General features: G+C 51.4%; 1 protein-coding gene across 1 annotated transcript in view; it reads right to left on the reverse strand.

Moving 5' to 3' along the window:
• Positions 1-3397: 3397 nt before the first annotated feature.
• CCDC12 (coiled-coil domain containing 12) overlaps positions 3398-18559 on the reverse strand; it is a gene marked incomplete at its 5' end in the record, with an annotated part of 35800 nt that continues 20638 nt past the window's right edge. The window contains 6 exons of the mRNA XM_015416452.1: positions 3398-4238; positions 6348-6424; positions 10422-10456; positions 10570-10631; positions 13000-13079; positions 14838-14911. Coding sequence (XP_015271938.1) covers positions 4159-4238; positions 6348-6424; positions 10422-10456; positions 10570-10631; positions 13000-13079; positions 14838-14911 — 408 coding nt within the window. The remainder of the gene's footprint in view (positions 4239-6347; positions 6425-10421; positions 10457-10569; positions 10632-12999; positions 13080-14837; positions 14912-18559) is intronic.

Here is an 18559-nt window from a genome sequence, read left to right on the forward strand (position 1 = left end):
ACTTTGTGAGCTCCTGGCATTAAAGTTGTAAGCAGGTGAATTGACTGCTGCTTAAGTTAGTTTGCTCTGGAGCCCTCCTTCCTGAGCTAAGACAATAATGTGTGAGCCGGAGGCTAAAAAACTGTGAGGTAGCTCACACTAACTCAGCTTAGAGGGAACACTGCTCACAGGGTGCCTGTTGTGGGGAGGGGAAGGGAAAGGAGATTGTAAGCCCCTCTGAGACTTCTTTGGGTGGTGAAGGGCGGGGGGTATAAGTCCAATCTCTTCTCTTCTTATGTTCTTATTTACGTGTGATGGAAGATTGGTAGACCGTGACATTTTCATACCCATTAGGATAGCAGCCCCCAACCTTTTTGAACCTGGGGGGGCTTTTAGAATTCTGACATAGATCGGCGGGCACAGCCACAAAATGGCTGCCACAGGAGGCTCAGCCAGTAACAAAATGGCTGCCGCGGTTTACCTGTAGTCGCCCAGTGAAGATCGTTGTGCGGCGGCGGCAGCTGCTAAAGCAACATTTTGTAAAAAAATCTGCCGTGTGAATCAAATTTCCAGTGGCCAATCAGAAGCCTTGCTGGGTAAGAAAAAGACAGAGAGACTGGATTTATACCCCATGGCCCTTCACTACCTGAAGGAGTCTCGGGGCAGCTTACAGCCTCCATTCCCTTCCCCCCTCCACAATGGACACCCTGTGCGGTCGATGGGGCTGAGAGAGAGCTCTTTCGAGGACTGCCCTTGAGAGAACAGAAATGACAGAACTATGGCTCACTGTGACATCGACTGATTTTAGAAGAGGCTATTCTGATAACATATTCCTGCTACCTGCTTTTCATTTATTGCCGTTATAGAAGAGGAGGAGGAGACTGGATTTATACCCCGCCCTTCATTACCCAAAGGAGTCTCAGAGCGGCTTACAATTTCCCTTCCCCTCCCCGCAACAGACAACCTGTGCGGTAGGCGGGGCTGAGAGAGAGCTCTTTCGAGGACTGCCCTTGAGAGAACAGCTCTGAGAGAACTTGTGACTGACCCAAGGTCACACCAGCAGCTGCATGCGGAGGAGTGGGGAATCAAGCCCTGTTCTCCCAGATTAGAAGAAGAGATTGGATTTATACCCCGCCCTTCACTACCCAAAGGAGTCTCACAGCGGCTTACAAACTCCTTTCCCTTCCCCTCCCCACAACAGACACCCTGGGAGGTAGGTGGGGCTGAGAGAGAGCTCTTTCGAGGACTGCCCTTGAGAGAACAGCTCAGAGAGTACTTGTGACTGACCCAAGGTCACACCAGCAGCTGCATGCGGAGGAGTGGGGAATCAAACCCGGTTCTCCCAGATCAGGGTCCGCACGCCTAACCACAACACCAAACTGTAACAGACCCACCTGGCTCTGCTCAGTTACTGGAAACACTAAGCAGGCATAAAGAAAGGTATCAGTGGGCAGCGAGGCAGCCACACGCGCCACACTGGGGACCCCTGCAGCAGGACTGTAATGATTCCTTGTTTTATGTGTGTGTGTGTCTCTTTAAAAGTTTGGTTGCATGGCTGAGATATATTAGAGTGGTTGAAGAGACAAGAGTGGTGTGATTGGTGATTGACAGAGGGGGGAGGGGTTTTGGAAGTGGTTCTGAGTGGATGAATATGTATGTCTGTCAAGAGTGAGAGTTACAGGTTTGACAGTTGATAAAGACAGTCGATAAGATAGTTAGTTCTGAGGTCTGTGAGAGAAGCAGCGAGTTAAGTTCTGTGTATGAGAAAAGTGAGAAGCATTTCGGTGTGAAAGCAGTTAAGCTGTCTGTTGATGTTGTTCAGAGTTATAAGAAAGTCTGAGTGACAGACTGTAGTGAAACAGTCTACGTCTATGTCCTGGAGTTAAAGTGTTACAAAGTTACCTAAAAAATCCTTGTCAGGAAGGGAGCAGATCTTGTATGAGACACCAAGCAATTGTTAAAAAGATTCACCTTACTGGTTACATTGTTCTACCCTTTATTTATGAATTATTTCAATAAATCTTCTTTTATTCAAGTATGCCATTGCCAACTCTGAAATAAATACTTCCTTAGGACCACATAGATCCTCATGAGCCTTAAACTCGACCTACCTACCCAGTAAGAGCCAAAGTGAAGAAATAAAGGTTTGGAAAGCCTTAAATTTCCTGGTGGCAGCCGGATATACCCTAGTAGAACCAAATAAAGAACACTTTTAAAGGGAAACCAGACCTCCCCAGATAAGGGGTCATCACAAGGACAATCCTTTCCATTCACACACCCATAAAAATTGCTCATCACTGGCGTTATAGACAAGGAAATATAGATCATACTCCTTTCCACCCGCCACTCCTGCCATTTATCTTCTGAAACGGACAGAAAGCTCCGAAGGCCAAGCAAAAGAGGTACAAGCCACGGCAGGACCGACTTTGGAATAGTTTATTATAAAAAGGAACTCATACGAACAACGCAGCGGTGGCTGTGGAGGACGGCAGGCGACGTTTTGCGGAAGGCCTGACGGCAAGGGGAACCAGAAGAGCTGGGTGCCAACCTCCCGGGCTATAACACACGAGAGGCAGCCTGTGGCCACACACACAACCCAGGACACTGAACCGTTCCAGGCAGAGCTCTTGGCTTTCCGCTGGGCCCGGGTGGTTCGGAACCGGTCCAGAGGTGCCCAGTCGAAGGGATCTCAGCTTTCATCCAGATTCTTTGGTGGGATGGTGATGACAGTGCGAGTGCAGGAACCGGACGCCCAGGTCACGCCGGCTGTGCGTGCCGCTTCCAGCGCTGTGGCTGTCCCGATGCTTTGGGCCTGCATCTCTGAGAAGCGCCCCCCCCCTCCCCGGCAACTCAGCCCTTCTGCTGGACAAGCAACACCGGTGCGGGGGAGGGGGGAGAGGAGTCTAGGGCCTGGGCCACACTGTTGGGAATCCAAGTGGCAATCCGGCAGCTTTGTGCCCACAACACACACACACACCTGTGCAAGATGGAAACGAGGCCGGCTCCGATGGGAGACCGCTGACACCTTCCTATTGCCCCCCCTCCAAAGACAAAAAAAAAAAAACCCGGGGGGGAGGGGGCCGGGGGGGGGGGGAGCACTGAAAAAATTCGGCGGCTGCGGTTAGCCCACTGTCGTGAGCACCCTACGCTGTACTTAGGAGCTCTTCCGGCAACACTAGACCTGATACTTGCGGGGCCGGGGGGGGGGGAGCATCTTGGAAGTTCATGCACCCAGGAAAGGAGTCCTCACGGCCGTTCAGCAGCAGCCGGAGTGACATCCATGTGCCGAATCCAGAACGCTGCTCGTGAGAGCCGGGGAGACACACATACTGCCACGCCCCCTCCCTTTGGGCTAAGCCTCACGGGATCGCTCTCGGAAAAGATCGCTCGCGGAAGAGCCAGATGTGACTTCGCTTCGCCTGTCGGTGAACTCGGCGGCTTGAAACACGCACAGTGCTGTTTCTAAGCGGAACTGGACCCCCCCCCCCCAGCTTCAATGGGGTGGGAAGGGTCTCGCTCTCCCAAGGACGGCGCTGCCAGTCATTTTATTACCCCTAGGGGCAAACTGTTTGTATGCCATTCCTGAGAGATGCCGAACACCAGCAATATTCGCAGGATGGCTCCGGTGATTAAGGGACGGATCCACAGGTTCTGCTGTGCAAACGGCAGAGCCGCCTTCCGGTGCCAGGAACCTTGGTTCGGTGGGAGAAGTGTGGTTCAGGGACAGACGGGCATGCTTGTGCCGGAGGAAAGCTCCGAAGCAAGCAGAGTGGACCTTCTGGATCCAACCCTCCGCCGTATCTACACAGCAGTCCCTTTTCGCCCTTTTGGCTATTTCGTCGCTGTTTCTTTGGTGTATCGGAATTAGATCAGAGGGTGTCCTGCGACAAACACTGCTCTGAAGACAGATGTGTTTCCCCCTTCATTTCCTTTCCACCCCCTTGTTCTCCTTGGCTGTTTCTCGCCACGGACCAGACCTCCAAGATGGTGGCCCGGCCTCCCCCAAAAACCAGCTTTTAACACCCGCAAGCACCCCGATTCTGAGAAACCAAAACCCTTAGACACGCGCCAGACATGTGGTTGATCGCTTGGGCGGCCAGCACCCAGAAGAGAACTACAAAAGCTTCTTCAGAAGTCGTCGTGGGAGTCGGCCTCTCCGAGAGCCCTCGAGGGGCTGCCTCAGTCCGAATCGCTTCCGTCTTGCTTCGCTGAATCCACGGCCGATGCCAAGTCCTCCTCCTGGCCTCTCAGCCTCTCTCCTAGGAGGGAAACGGAGATGCTGCTTAGAAACTGCCACGGCTTTCTTTTTCCCCCCTTTCATTTTTTTATTGAGCATATATTACAATTTCATACAGATATTTCTTTCCTAATATATTATACTCTTTTTGAAACTAAACAAAACAAAAACAAAAAAAACCCCATTGAGGTGACATATCGTCTGTTTATATCTTAATCCCAATCTTGTTTATAACCTCTTCTTTTTCTTATTTCCTTATATTAAAGGTAAAGGTAAAGGTTGCCTTGCTCGAAAGCCAGGCAAATCCGACTCTAGGGCTGCGGTGCTCATCTCCGTTTCAAAGCCAAGGAGCCAGCGCTGTCCGAAGACGTTTCCATGGTCATGTGGCCGGCATGACTAAACACCAAGGCGCACGGAACGCTGTTACCTTATATTACCTGCTTATAAGAAACTGCCACGGCTTTGACGGCATGCAGAGGGCAACTACCAGGTCTCCCCCCCCCCCCAAATCTGATTTTGGGATTTAGTTGCATGGCACCACTTCGAATATGTCAAGTCCTGCTGGCTTCCAGTGAGCCGTGGCTGATCTAGCACGACTGCTCTGAGCCGGGATGGACGCAGCTTTGCCCGAAAACTCCCAACCTGGTTATCCTTCATGACGAAGGCAGCTGGGAGGTTCTGCGACCAGTTGCTTAGCAACCCCCGAGTGATTCCTTCCCCAGAATAAAGTAGGAAGCCAGGGCTGGCAAGAACAGCTTGAGAATAAGAGCCAAACAAGCACACAGATGAAGCTGCCGTCTACTGAATAAAACCCCTCGGCCTATCAAGGTTGGTATCATCCGCTCAGACTGGAAGCTGCTCTCCAAGATTCCAGGCAGAGATCTTTCCCATCACCTCCTGCCTGGTCCTTTTAACTGGAGATGCTGCCGGGGATTGAACCTGGGACCTTCTGCCGGCTAAACAGATGCTCTGTCGCTGAGCCACAGCCCCTCATTACAGCTCTCCAGGGTCTCAGGCGGAGGTCTTTCCCATCACCTACAAACTGATCTTTTAACTGGAGGTGCCGGGGACTGAACCTGGGACCTCCTGCATGCCAAGCAGGTGCTCTGCCACTGAGCCACGGCCCCTCTTTACAGCTCTCCAGGGTCTCAGGCGGAGGTCTTTCCCATCACCTACAAACTGATCTTTTAACTGGAGGTGCCGGGGACTGAACCTGGGACCTCCTGCATGCCAAGCAGGTGCTCTGCCACTGAGCCACGGCCCCTCTTTACAGCTCTCCAGGGTCTCAGGCGGAGGTCTTTCCCATCACCTACAAACTGATCTTTTAACTGGAGGTGCCGGGGACTGAACCTGGGACCTCCTGCATGCCAAGCAGGTGCTCTGCCACTGAGCCACAGCCCCTCTTTACAGCTCTCCAGGGTCTCAGGCGGAGGTCTTTCCCATCACCTACAAACTGATCTTTTAACTGGAGGTGCCGGGGACTGAACCTGGGACCTCCTGCATGCCAAGCAGGTGCTCTGCCACTGAGCCACGGCCCCTCTTTACAGCTCTCCAGGGTCACAGGCGGAGGTCTTTCCGATCACCTCCAGCCTGGTCCTTTAAACAGGAGATGCTGCCGGGGATTGAACCAGGGACCTCCTGCAGTTTTTTTAGCCTCCGGCTCACACATTCTTGTCTCGGCTCAGGAAGGTGGGCTGCGGAGCAAACTAACGGATGCAGCAGCCAAATCGCTCGCTCACAACTTTAACGCCAGCAGTTCACAAAGTAGGATTTTTGCTCACAGGACGCCACTGCTTAGAGGCGGCATGGGTCACACCCCCTCAGCCTTGCCTACCTCGCAGGGCTGTTGAGGGGATAAAAAAATACAGGAGAGAAGGATGGGTGCCACTTGGGCTCTCCAATGGGGAGAACGGCGGGGTATAAATGGATAAAGGGATAAATAAGAACCGCACTGAGGCAAAGGCAGAGGAAGCCAGCAGTTGAATAAACACCAAAAATCGGATGGGGGGTGGTGTTATGGGAGACGGCCAGCGTTTCCTGTAGCAGACACATCCCCCCCCCCCGCCCCCAAGCTGAAATCTCAAACTTTGTCCACTCTCCAGTCACGCCATCCTTGGATGCGTTCACTCACTTATCAGCTCTGCGATGGCTCTTTGGGTTCGCTTCTCAAGCTTCTCCAGTTTCTTAGCAACGTCTCGCTTCAGATCCCTGGGGAGCAAAACGAGGACATGGACACAAATAAAGTCCACAGACAAGCACAGTCCCCTGCAGGAGCGGCTCCCCCGGGGACGTGGAAATCGAGCCTCGGAACGGACAGTTCCTTCGGGCCGAAGGCCCAGCACGGCCGCTGCCCTGGGAAGGGACGGCGCTTGGGAAATTCAAGCCCTTACAGGGATCCCCTGACACAGGGGACAATCAGAAGTATAAGGAACTGGACAAAGGGCAAGTTCTTTACACAGAGAGGGATGAAAACGTGGAGTTCGCTGCCAGAGCGTGCAGTGATGGCCACAGGAATAGACAGCTTTAAAAGGGGATGAGAGAGATTCATGGAGGAGAAATCTATCGGGGGCTACTAGCCACGGAGACTGAGGGGGACCTCCATGTTCAGGGGCAGTCAACCTCTGAATCCCAGAGCCACGAAGCAACATCAGGTCAAGGCCTGGGCCTCTCTGCCCTGTTGTTGGTTGTCCAGAGGAACTAGTTGGCCAATGTGTGAGACGGGAGGATGGACTAGATGGACCCTCCCTGGTCTGACCCAGCAGGGCTCTTCTGGTGTTCTTCTCAGGGGAAGGCCTCGGCCTCCATGCCCTGTTGTTGGCCCTCCAGAGGAACTGGCTGGCCCCTGTGTGAGACGGGAGGCTGGACTAGAGGGACCCTCCCTGGTCTGACCCAGCAGGGCTCTTCTGTTCTTCTCAGGGGAAGGCCTCGGCCTCCATGCCCTGTTGTTGGCCCTCCAGAGGAACTGGCTAGCCCCTGTGTGAGACGGGATGCTGGACTAGATGGATCCTCCCTGGTCTGATCCAGGAGGGCTCTTCTGGTGTTCTTCTCAGGGGAAGGCCTCGGCCTCCATGCCCTGTTGTTGGCCCTCCAGAGGAACTGGCTGGCCACTGCATGAGATAGGATGCTGGACTAGATGGACCCTCCCTGGTCTGACCCAGCAGGGCTCTTCTGAGGTTCTTAACATGGGAAGGCCTTGGCCTCTGTGCCCTGTTGTTGGCCCTCCAGAACTGGCTGGCCACTGCGTGAGATGGGATGCTGGACTAGATGGACCCTCCCTGGTCTGATCCAGCAGGGCTCTTCTGAGGTTAACATGGGAAGGCCTCAGCCTCTGTGCCCTGTTGTTGGCCCTCCAGAGGAACTGGCTGGCCCCTGTGTGAGACAGGAGGCTGGACTAGAGGGACCCTCCCTGGTCAGATCCAGCAGGGCTGTTCTTAGGTTCCCTCCATGAAATGCTGATACATTAGATGGACAACCCATTCCACTTGCAAAAGGGCTTGGAGCAGAAAACTGGCATTACTACCCAAACCAGGATACTTCCAGAGGGCAGCCGTGTTGGTCTCTAATCTAATCTGCGTGGACTCTGATCTGGGAGAACTCATTTTTCCACTTGCAGCTACTGGATGACCTTGGGCACGCCATAGTTCTGATAAGAGCTGTCCTTGAAAAAGAGCAGTTTCAGTCAGAGCTCTCTTGGCCCCACCTGCCTCATAGAGTGTCTGTTGTGGGGAGGGGAAGGGAAAGGAGTTTGTAAGCCGCTCTGAGACTCCCTCGGGTAGTGAAGGGCGGGGCATAAATCCAATCTCTTCTTTTCCTCCTCTGCAGTAGACTGGCAAAGCTTCAAGTCCAGGAGCACCTTTGAGACTGGCTGGATTTTGAGGCTCTACGTTTTCAAGAGGCGACACTCCTTTTGTCAGATCAGAAGACATCTTTGACTTTTGGGAACTTAGACCCCCCCAAAATCTTGTTGGTCTTGAAGGTGCTACTGGGCTCAAATCGAGCTACTGACACGATAAGGACCAAAACGTTAAGAATGGCCAGCCAACGTGCAGGACACTTCGGCTGGGTGTTAATACTAAAGCAAAGGCCAGCATTTCCCAGAAATGTCAACTGTGGAACAATTTCAGAACTAAAAGGAACCTTTTTCACAGCTCGTGAGATGGAATAGATGTGGTGAATGGACAGGACACATGCAGCTGCCTCATACCGGATCAGACCCTCGGTCCACCAAAGTCAGTCTTGTCTCCTCAGACTCAACAGCTCTCCAGGGTCTCAAGCAGAGGTCTTTCACATCCCCTCCTGCCTGGTCCTTTTAACTGGAAATGCTGCCGGGGATTGAACCTGGGACCTCCTGCATGCAAAGCCAAAGCTTTTCCACTGAGCCACGGCCCCTCTTTATAGCTCTCCAGGGTCTCAGGCGGAGGTCTTTCCCATCACCTCCTGCCTGGTTCTTTTCACTGGAGATGCCGGGGATTGAACCTGGGACCTCCTGCATGCCAAGCAGATGCTCTTTACGGCCCCTCTTTACAGCTCTCCAGAGTTTCAGGCAGAGGTCTTTCCCATCACTTACTGCCTGGTCCTTTTAACTGGAGATGCCGGGGATTCAACCTGGGACCTTCTGCATGCCAAGCAGAGGCTCTGCCCCTGAGCCACGGCCCCTCTTTACAGCTCTCCAGGGTCTCAGGCGGAGGTCTTTCCCATCACCTCCTGCCTGGTCCTTTTAACTGGAACTGCTGCCGGGGATTGAACCTGGGACCTCCTGCATGCCAAGCAGGTGCTCTGTCACTGAGCCACAGCCCCTCTTTACAGCTCTTCAGGGTCTCGGGCTGGGGTCTTTCCCACCACCTCCTGCCCGGTCCTATTACCTGGAGATGCCGGGGATTGAACCGGGGACTTTCCGCATGCCAAGCAGAGGCTCTGCCACTGATCCACGGTCCCTCACATGAATCTGCCTTAAACCGAATCAGATCTTCGGACCACCAAAATCAGTCTCTTCTACTCAGATCGGCAGCAGCTCTCCAGCATCTCAGGTGGAGGTCTTTCCCATCAACCTCCTGCCCCATCTTTTTAAATTGGAGATGTCAGGGATGGAACCTGGGACCTTCTGCATGCCAAGCTGGGACTCCTCCACTGAGCCACAGCCCCTCCCTGATGGGATGAGGAATCGCGGTCTCAGTGTGGAAGGGGGGGGGGGGCCCTGTATTACAAGCTTGTGCCGGGCCTGGAAAAAATAGCGCCCAACTGAACCGATCCATCTTAATGAGTTTTTGGCTGTGTGACATAGAAACTATAGATTACCAGACTTTTACAGTTCCACGGGGCCTGCAAGACGGAGCTCTTCCACCAGGCTTTTAATTAGGGCGACGGACGTCCCTCCCTCTTTACTGGGCTTCCACTCAATGGGTCAGAACTGCATATTACAGTTGGCATCTGTGAGGTTTTCATGTCAATGACAACGGCACTGGATGAAGGCCATGGTGGGAGTTTATTAGTGTTGTAATTGTATTAGTGGTATATATTTTATTTTATTAAATTTGATGTAACCCGCCCTGAGCCTGCCATGCGGGGGAGGGCAGGATATAAGTCGAATAAAATAAATAAATAGATAAATACATTTTCCAGCAGTACTTCAAGATCCTCCTCTTCTAGCTCAGGATATCATTTATAGAGACGTAAAATTTCTGGAAATTTTGAAATATAGTGTATCTAAACCATTATTACAAACAGAATACCCGCCCACATGCAAAAACAAAACTGAAACCTTTGTCTTTTCTCGTGACAACAGCACCTCCTAAAGGAAGAAATGCATCTTGTTCTTGCATCGGAGAGTTCAGTTTGTAACCTAGGACTTGCTTGTCCTCAATGCACAGAAATTAGATCAATCTGATACCAGACGTATTTTTTACAAATGATTTGGAAAATATTTGAACACCTTGTCTTAAAATATTTTATCCATCATGTTAAAATAAAATTTTCCGTATTCATTTTTTTTTCCTTTTCTTTTCTTTTTTCAATTTTTCCAATTTTTTGGAAAAAAACAAAAAAGGCTTCAGGGAAAAAAACGGGGGGGGGGGGGATTTTTTTTCCCCAGGCCTTCAAATCTCTAATCATTTAACGGCTGCCCGTAGAGCAGTATGCCAGAACTTCAAACTTTCTGACCTTTCTGTGACGCCTGTCTGGAACACATGACTCAGCTATGACTACTCACCAGTCGGGCTTCCTGGGTGCAAGGTTCGCCAGGTCCTGGAAGGGAAAGGAAGAGAGAGACACACATACAAATGTCAGGAGGTCTCAGTGGGAACTGCCAAATAAGCTTCCTGGCAAAGCGAATTCAAGGGAGAGGGCCTGAAACGTACCACTTCTTCGATGATGGGTTCGGGCTTGGCGGCCTCCAGCTGGTCCTTCACCTTGTCCTCCACTAGAGGGCGAGAGGAGACAGCAAAAACCGTCAGGGGTGGTACAAGAGCCGACCCTCACCACCACCCAATATAGGGGATGGTGCCCTCGCTCCGCACAGGCTCCTGGAGACTGGCCGCGTCCAGTCTGCGGCTACCCCCTCCCCAAGACACACCACAGAGGTGTTTTACAACCTCAGAACAAACCTGACCTGGCCTCCCCAGGGAATTCTGGGAACTGTAGGTTGTCCCCTCCATCCCAGAATGGTACTTGTCTTTCTGGAATTAAAATTCTCATGATCTCTTTCTTTCTTTCTTTCTTTTGGGGTGTGTGTGTGTGTGGCAAACTGTTGTGTACACACAAACACACATTATATAAATATTGAGGCTTTGTGTGTCGTCAGTGTGTAACATGGGCATATCTGGATCGTAAATGTGCATGGCCTGTGTGCACAAGTATCTCACTGACCAATGTCTGTAAACTTCAAGCCAGCCAATACATGAAACTGCCTTATACTGAATCAGACAGTCCATCAAGGTCAGCGTTGTCTACTCAGACGGGCAGTGGCTCTCCAGAGTCTCAGTCTCCTGCCTGGTCCTTTTGACTGGAGATGCCAGGGATTGAACCTAAGACCTTCTGCGTGCCAAACGAACGCTCTACCACTGAGCCATGGCCCATGGGGACACGCTCCAGGGTACAAATCCATTCTGATATTTCTACGCTACTAAGCCTTGATTCAAGACCCGAGTTGCCGCATGATGGAGTGAGCTCCCATCTCTAGTTCCAGCTCCTGCCAACCTAGCAGTTCGAAAGCAAGAAATTGCAAGTAGATAAATAGGTACCCCTTCGGTGGAAGGGAACAGCGTTCCATGCGCCTTGGTGTTTAGTCATGCCAGCCACATGACCACGGAAACGTCTTCAGACAGCGCTGGATCTTCGACTTTGAAACGGAGATGAGCACCGCAACCCTAGAGTCGGACTCGACTGGCTTTCGAGCAAGGGAACCTTTACCTTTAAGCCTTGATTTGGATAGCCCAAGATCGCTTAATCCTGCCCGATCTCAGAAGCTAAGCAGGTCCTGCTTTGCACTTAGACGGGAGGCCACCAAGGATGTCCTGGGTTGCTATGCAGAGGCAGGCAGTGGCAAACCATCTCTGGAAGTGTCTTGCCTTGGAAAGTCTTACAGGGTCACCATAAGCCGGCTGAGACTTGACAGCACTTTAGTACGCACACAAGATACCTGCAAGCAGCAGACTTGTAAACAAACCAGCCCTCAAGGCCTGGACAAAAGCAGTGCAGAATTTCCCAGGCAGGAAAAATAAATAAAGCAAGTTGTTCATTTGTTTTCCTGCCGATGCTTATGATTCCTTGAGGGAGCTGCAACAAGGAATGAATGTTATGCAAACTGCTCTAACATTTGTTGGAAATGTAAAACAAGTGTTGGAACATTTTATCATATGTGGTGGCGATGTACGAAAATACAAAAATACTGGATATCGATTCAGAAAATAATACAGGAAATGGTTAAAGTGAAACTTGATTTAATGCCAGAAATATTTTTACTTAACATACTTCCAGAACACCTTAATTATAATGGACAATACTTAATATTATATATAATAACTACAGCTAGGATACAATGGGCGAAATACTGGAAGCAAGATAATACCCCCAAACAAGATGAAATAATTGAGAATTGGGGGTAGTTGAAATGGACAAATTGAGTTTAATGTTACAGGGGGAAAATGAATAAATTTTTGTAAAACGATGGTCGGGAATGTACAAATGGTTAGAGAATAGATAAATGACTCGAAGATGTATGTATATAAATGAACTATGGAATATGTATGTAAGAAAACCAATAAATATATTAAAAAAAACCCCAAGGAATGAATGGACAAATTTTCAGGTCTCCCGCTGAGGCCGGCAGCTTTTGGCCACGGCCAAAGGAGCCGTCTCCGGGTGGCCGCAAAAGCTGTTTGTGCTCAACGGAAATGCACCTCTGAGCATCCAAGTGCTGGAGCACTACCTTCAGCTTGGCGTAGTGTGTAAGAGCGGCAGATTCCAATCTGGAGAAGTGGGTTCGATCCCCCACTTGAAGCTAGCTGGGTGACCTTAGGCAAGTCACAGCACTCTCGGCCTAAAAGTAAGCATAGCTCGCCACCTAGTGGTGCCAAAAAAAGAGCTACAGCTTCGGCATCCGAACCATCCCCCCGGGGGATCTCCTGGCTATTCCACACGCAGCCCCACACGATACGTTCCATTTCTACCATCACAAACAACTTGTTAAGCTTCCCCTGAAACATCTAGCTGGCTACTGACGGCCAGACAAGACGGACCCCTGGTCCCAACTCAGCAGGGCTCCACGTACGTCTGAAACGAGCACTTACCTGAGGCTGGCTTGGCTGGAGGCACCACTCGTGCCTTGAGCTCCTCGTCTTCCGGCGTGTAATTCCGCAGCTTGAGCTCACTGGGGAGGGGGAGAGAGAGAAGAGCTGAGGGCAAGACTTGAACACCGAAGCTCATTCGTCATCTCAGTCTTATTATTTCATTGACGCTACTTATACAGCAGAACAGAGCACTTCGAAGAAGCGAGCGGTGACTCCAGAAAGCTGCCACGAACGTTGTTCGTTTTCAGGGGCTACTGGACTCGGGCTCTTTTCTACTGCTACAGACAGACTACCCTGGCGACACAGGAACATGAGAGAAGCCATGTTGGATCAGGCTAATGTCCCAAGACAAAACCCAGGTGCCATCAGGAGGTCCAGCAGTGGGGCCAGAATGTAGTCAGGAGATCTTCAATTGCCGACCAGCAAAGATGAACAATGCGTTTCATTTCCACCTTATTATCTCTGCAATTCTGTTGTGCATCTCATAGCAGACACGACTTGGGCTTAGGAACATAAGATAAGCCAATGTTGGATCAGGCCAATGGCCCATCCAGTCCAACACTCTGGCCAAAAATACCACGTGCCATCAGGAGGTCCAGCAGTGGAGCCAGGACACTAGAAGCCCTCCCACTGTTGCCCCCCCCCCCAAGCACCAAGAATACTTGCCCCAGACTGAGAGTTCCTATCTATACCTTGTGGCTAATAGCCACTGATGGATCTCTGCTCCATAGCTTTATCCATAAGAACATAAGAGAAGCCCATGTTGGATCAGGCCAATGGCCCATCCAGTCCAACACTCTGTGTCACACAGTGGCCAAAAATACCAGGTGCCATTAGGAGGTCCAGCAGTGGGGCCAGGACACTAGAAGCCCTCCCACTGTTGCCCCCCTCAGCACCAAGAATACAGAGCATCCCTTGCCCCAGACTGAGAGTTCCTATCTATACCTATATGAGCCACCGATGGACCTCTGCTCCATATGCTTATCCAATTCCCTCTTGAAGCCGTCCATGCTTGTAGCCACCACCACCTCCTGTGGCAGTGAATTCCACGTGTTAATCACTCTTTGGGTGAAGAAGGACTTCCTTTTATCTGTTCTAAACTGACTGCTCAGCAATTTCACTGAGTGCCCCACGAGTTCTTGTATTGTGAGAAAGGGAGAAAAGTCTCCTTTCTCTACCTGCTCTATCCCATGCATAATCTTATAAACCTCAATCATGTCACCCCCCAGTCGTCGTTCCTCCAAGCTAAAGAGCCCCAAGCGCTTTAACCTTTCTTCATAGGGAAAGTGTTCCAACCCTTTTATCATTCGAGTTGCCTTTTTCTGCACTTTTCCCAAAGCTATAATATCCTTTCTGAGGTGTGGTGACCAGAACTGCACACAGTATTCCAAATGAGGTCGCACCATTGTTTTATAGAGGGGCATTATGATATTGGCCGATCTGTTTTCAATACCCTTCCTAATAATCCCCAGCATAGCGTTGGCCTTTTTTTATTGCAGCTTGATTCTCGGGACCCCTGTTTTGTACGATATGCTCCACAAGTCAGGCTTATTCAGCAGAAACCGGGAAGGCGAGATCGATTCATTCATTATTCACCGCCCCCGGGGCTCGCATGACATGCCATATTGCGGCTCACTTACCTGATACGTACAAACAGGAAATACGAGTTTTCTTGATCTACAGCCGCCTTCCTGCTGGAGTGGGAGAGCGGGCATGACCCGGGTGCTGGCTTCGGACTTGCCGGGCAGGGTTTAGCGGTGAACCAGCACGGGGGAGGCAGGGTGTCTAGTGCGCCCCCCACAAAATCACAATAATGAGAACATTAACCGCTAACGTACTTGTGCTTTGCCGCCTCTGCCTCTTCGGCGTCGCCTCTAAACTGCTTGGCTTCCGGTGGAACATCGTCCTTATTCTGAAAGAGGGAGGGAGAAAATGGTGGTAGATAAATGGTGATAGAGCTCCCGGCAAGCTGCCTGAATTGCATTGCAAACGATGTGGCGGGCCGTCGCTGAGCGTGCAAGATCTGTCACGGTGCCTGGATTTTTTAATCTCGTTTCACTTCAAACTTTTCCCCCCTCTGCAATTTCCCACTGTGACTTGCCGGCTCAAGAGAACCAGAGGGGGCCGAACCAGCCAGTGGGGGAAATGGATTTGTTCCTTGATGGCTGCTGGGATGCATGCGGCGGTTATTGTTTCGTTACCACCGGCTGCCTCAAGCTGATTCGGCCGACCGAGCCCAGGAATGGGGGACAGGGTATTAAACAGCGGCCCTGCGGGTGGGCCTGCTTACGGCAGTACTTTTGGTTGGGTCAATTCTGGAAACTACGATCCGCAGACCACCACTGGTCCGAAGTCGTGCTGCTGGGGTGAGGCCGGGGAACTGAAAACGGCACCAGAGGCTGAAGTCGTTTTTCAGAATTGGACAGACGGCAGGATCAGAATTTGGGTCTTTCTGCATGCCCGAGCGACTGTACTGAGAGGGAACAGGCAAGGTTGGCTCACCTTCTGCACTCCCGTGCAGCTGTACTGAGCACACGAGGGAGAGGGAACAGGCAGGGCTGCCTCACCTTCTGCACTCCAGTGCAGCTGTACTGAGCACACGAGGGAGAGGGAACAGGCAGGGCTGTCTCACCTTCTCCACTCCCGTGCAGCTGTACTGAGCACATGGGAAAGAAGGAACACGCAGGGCTGGCTGGCTCTCTGCCCAACCAGCTGCTTGGGGCAACCCCGTCTGGCAAGGACGGAGACGTGGCCCTGGAGCTCGTCTTTCTCTCGGCCACCAGTGGGGTGAGCAGTGGAGGTGGCAGGCACAGTCTACACACCTCCGCCCAGAGCCACGTTACCCACTCGGAGCCCAAGCCCCCATGGACACTGCCAGGGCTTGGCCTGGCCCCGCAACAGGTGACTGTACAGGTACGTCGTTGCAGCAGAAGAACGCCTTGAGCTGCCCCCCAGGAACCGAGAAGACATTGCTAAGTAGCAGGAGCAGATCACGGCTAGGTTTGTTCCTGCTACGGCAGCCCAGGGGAAGAGTTTTAAGCCTTTCAAGTGACTTCTGACATCGCTGTCCGGTGCAAGAAAATGGCCTGCAAAGAGCAGACGGGTCAGAGCAGCGGCGCGTTAAGAGGACTGAGAGAAAGGTCTCCTGGTCATGTCAGCTGCCCAGCCTCAGGAATTCGGCTGCTCCTCTGCTGACTGCTGAGCAGAAACGGCCCCGGCCCACTCCCTCAGTTGCTGGCATCTGCCTATTCATTTACTTTATTTACAGCCTACCCTTTCTCACTGTGTGACTCAAGGCAGATTACATGGTAGAAAACAAAGCCAACCAAAGGGACGAGACACCTAATAAGCAACGCAATAGGACTAGGATTCCAAAAAATATGAACACCACAAAAAGGGGATCAGATAATACAGAAACGAATTACAAAAATAGGAAACTAAATTACAGGAGTAGAAAACAATTCATAAGAACATACAAAAATAGACAACCGTGAACACATGGTTTTCCTTCCCCTAGTTTACTCTCAAGTCACAACCACCCTGTGAGGTAGGTTAAGCTATAAGAGAAGATCTGGAACGCGATGGGAGAGCGGAGATTCGAACCTGGCCCTGCCAGATCCTCCTTCGACATTCTGTCCATTCCCTGCACTCAGAAGCGGTACCGACTGTTTTGCCACCTCCTTCTAGTGCGTGCACAAATCAAGCCAGAGATGGAAGTCAACAAGTCGTTCCCCCCCCCCCCCCCCGACCTTCCCACAGATCCAGTACGGGGTGAGGGATCGTGTCCCACCTGTCCCAGAATCCTCTGCAGTTTAGCGCATGCTCTACAGCAGGGGTGTCAAATATGCGTCCCAGGGGCCGGATCAGGTCCCCGGAGGGCTTCTATCAGGCCCTCAGTGGAACTGGCTGTCTTCTGCTTCTTCTTCCAGTTCTGCTGCTGCTGCGTCATCGTAGGTTTGCAGCTTACAGATACACACCTGAACAGCATACTTAGGATTGCAACAGCACAGACATTTTCATGCAATAATTCAGAGCAAGAGGTGTCAGTTATCAGACACTGTTGAATAAAGAAAATATTGCAAGAGTGCTAATGTTTCAAGCATGTTTTTATTTTAGGTTAAAAAAAAACACCTTTGTGTCCTTTATAAAGTTTATATCCCCGCTACCTGGCATTACATTTTATGACGCACACGGCCCAGCCCAACGAGGTCTCAGATCCGGCCCCCATAACAAATGAGTTCGACATCCCTGCTCTACAGGGACAACCAGACAGGATATCAGGGCCGAACTTGCCTCATGAAGGAGGTGGGGGGAACCTCCAGGAATCAAATAACCGTAATTATGGATTGGAAACATTTTCTTCTTCCCAGTTCCTACAGCACAGACATCGGCATTAGTGCTTGGAGATTTCTATGTATTATTCCAGTCTTGTTGGAAGGGCACACGGATTTACGGACCCTGCAGGAATTCCTCCCTCCACCGGGAAAATGTGCTTATCTTCCCCGTTGGTTTCCAAGAGCAGAGCCCGCTTTGAAGCTGCCGGTTGGCTCCTTACTGAAGTCATAATCCTCCGTTCAGTTGGCCAGTTGCTATGGAAATGACTGCAATCACAGCCTGGATATGACGGGCTTCACAGAAAGAGAAACGGGCCCCGGTGTGGGAGGCAAGGGAACAGGAACGCTCCTAGAAACCAAATATCTTTCATCGAAACCCAAATCGGGCACCGGGGCTGCTCCGGGCGGCTTTCGGTTTCTGTCCAGTTAATGCAGAAGTTAACCGGGGACAAAGGCCTGCCTGTTTTCGCAGCAAAGGAAAAAGGACGGGGCCAGTCCCTGTCCTAAACGAGGTGATTCTCAAAAGCGAATGAGAAGATCGTCTCAAAGCACTCCCGGCTCAACAGTCGCGGGGATCCCAACAGGGTAAGCAACGGGGAGGTCACCCCAATTTAAAATACAGAATTCAAGCCCCGGGGGGCCCTATGGGCATCTCTTCCACAGGCAATCCGTGTTAGGAAGAGAAGGTTATTGAGGCCGGTCATAATCCTTGTCCGGTGCTCTTGGCACAATAAGGACTCTGGACGAGAGTGACATCAGTAATGAGAACAGGCATTCCTGGAACAAAGACATCTGCCAGTTTGGTGTCGTGGTTAAGCGCGCGGACTCTAATCTGGGAGAACCGGGTTTGATTCCCCACTCTACCACTCGCGGCTGCTGGATGACCTTGGGCAAGCCTAGTTCTGTCAGAGCTGTTCTTGAAAAAGAGCCGTTTCTGTCAAGAGCTCTCTCAGCCCCACCTACCTCACTGGGTGTCTGTTGTGGGGAGGGGAAGGGAAAGGAGTTTGTAAGCCGCTCTGAGACTCCGAGTGAAGGGCAAGGGGTATAAATCCAATCTCTTCTCCTTCTCTGCCATGAGCTGGTATATCAGAGAGTGGGAAGGGGTCTTAGAGGGCATCTAGACCAGCCCCCTACTCAAAAGCAATGTATCCAAAGTGAGGGGATCTCTAACAGATGGCTACCCAGCCTCTGCTTGAATGCATCCAGCAAGAGATGCTCAAACCCTC

Source organism: Gekko japonicus, unplaced genomic scaffold (genome assembly GCF_001447785.1).
Source record: "Gekko japonicus isolate JY-2015 unplaced genomic scaffold, Gekko_japonicus_V1.1 scaffold2128, whole genome shotgun sequence".
NCBI lineage: Eukaryota > Metazoa > Chordata > Lepidosauria > Squamata > Gekkonidae > Gekko > Gekko japonicus.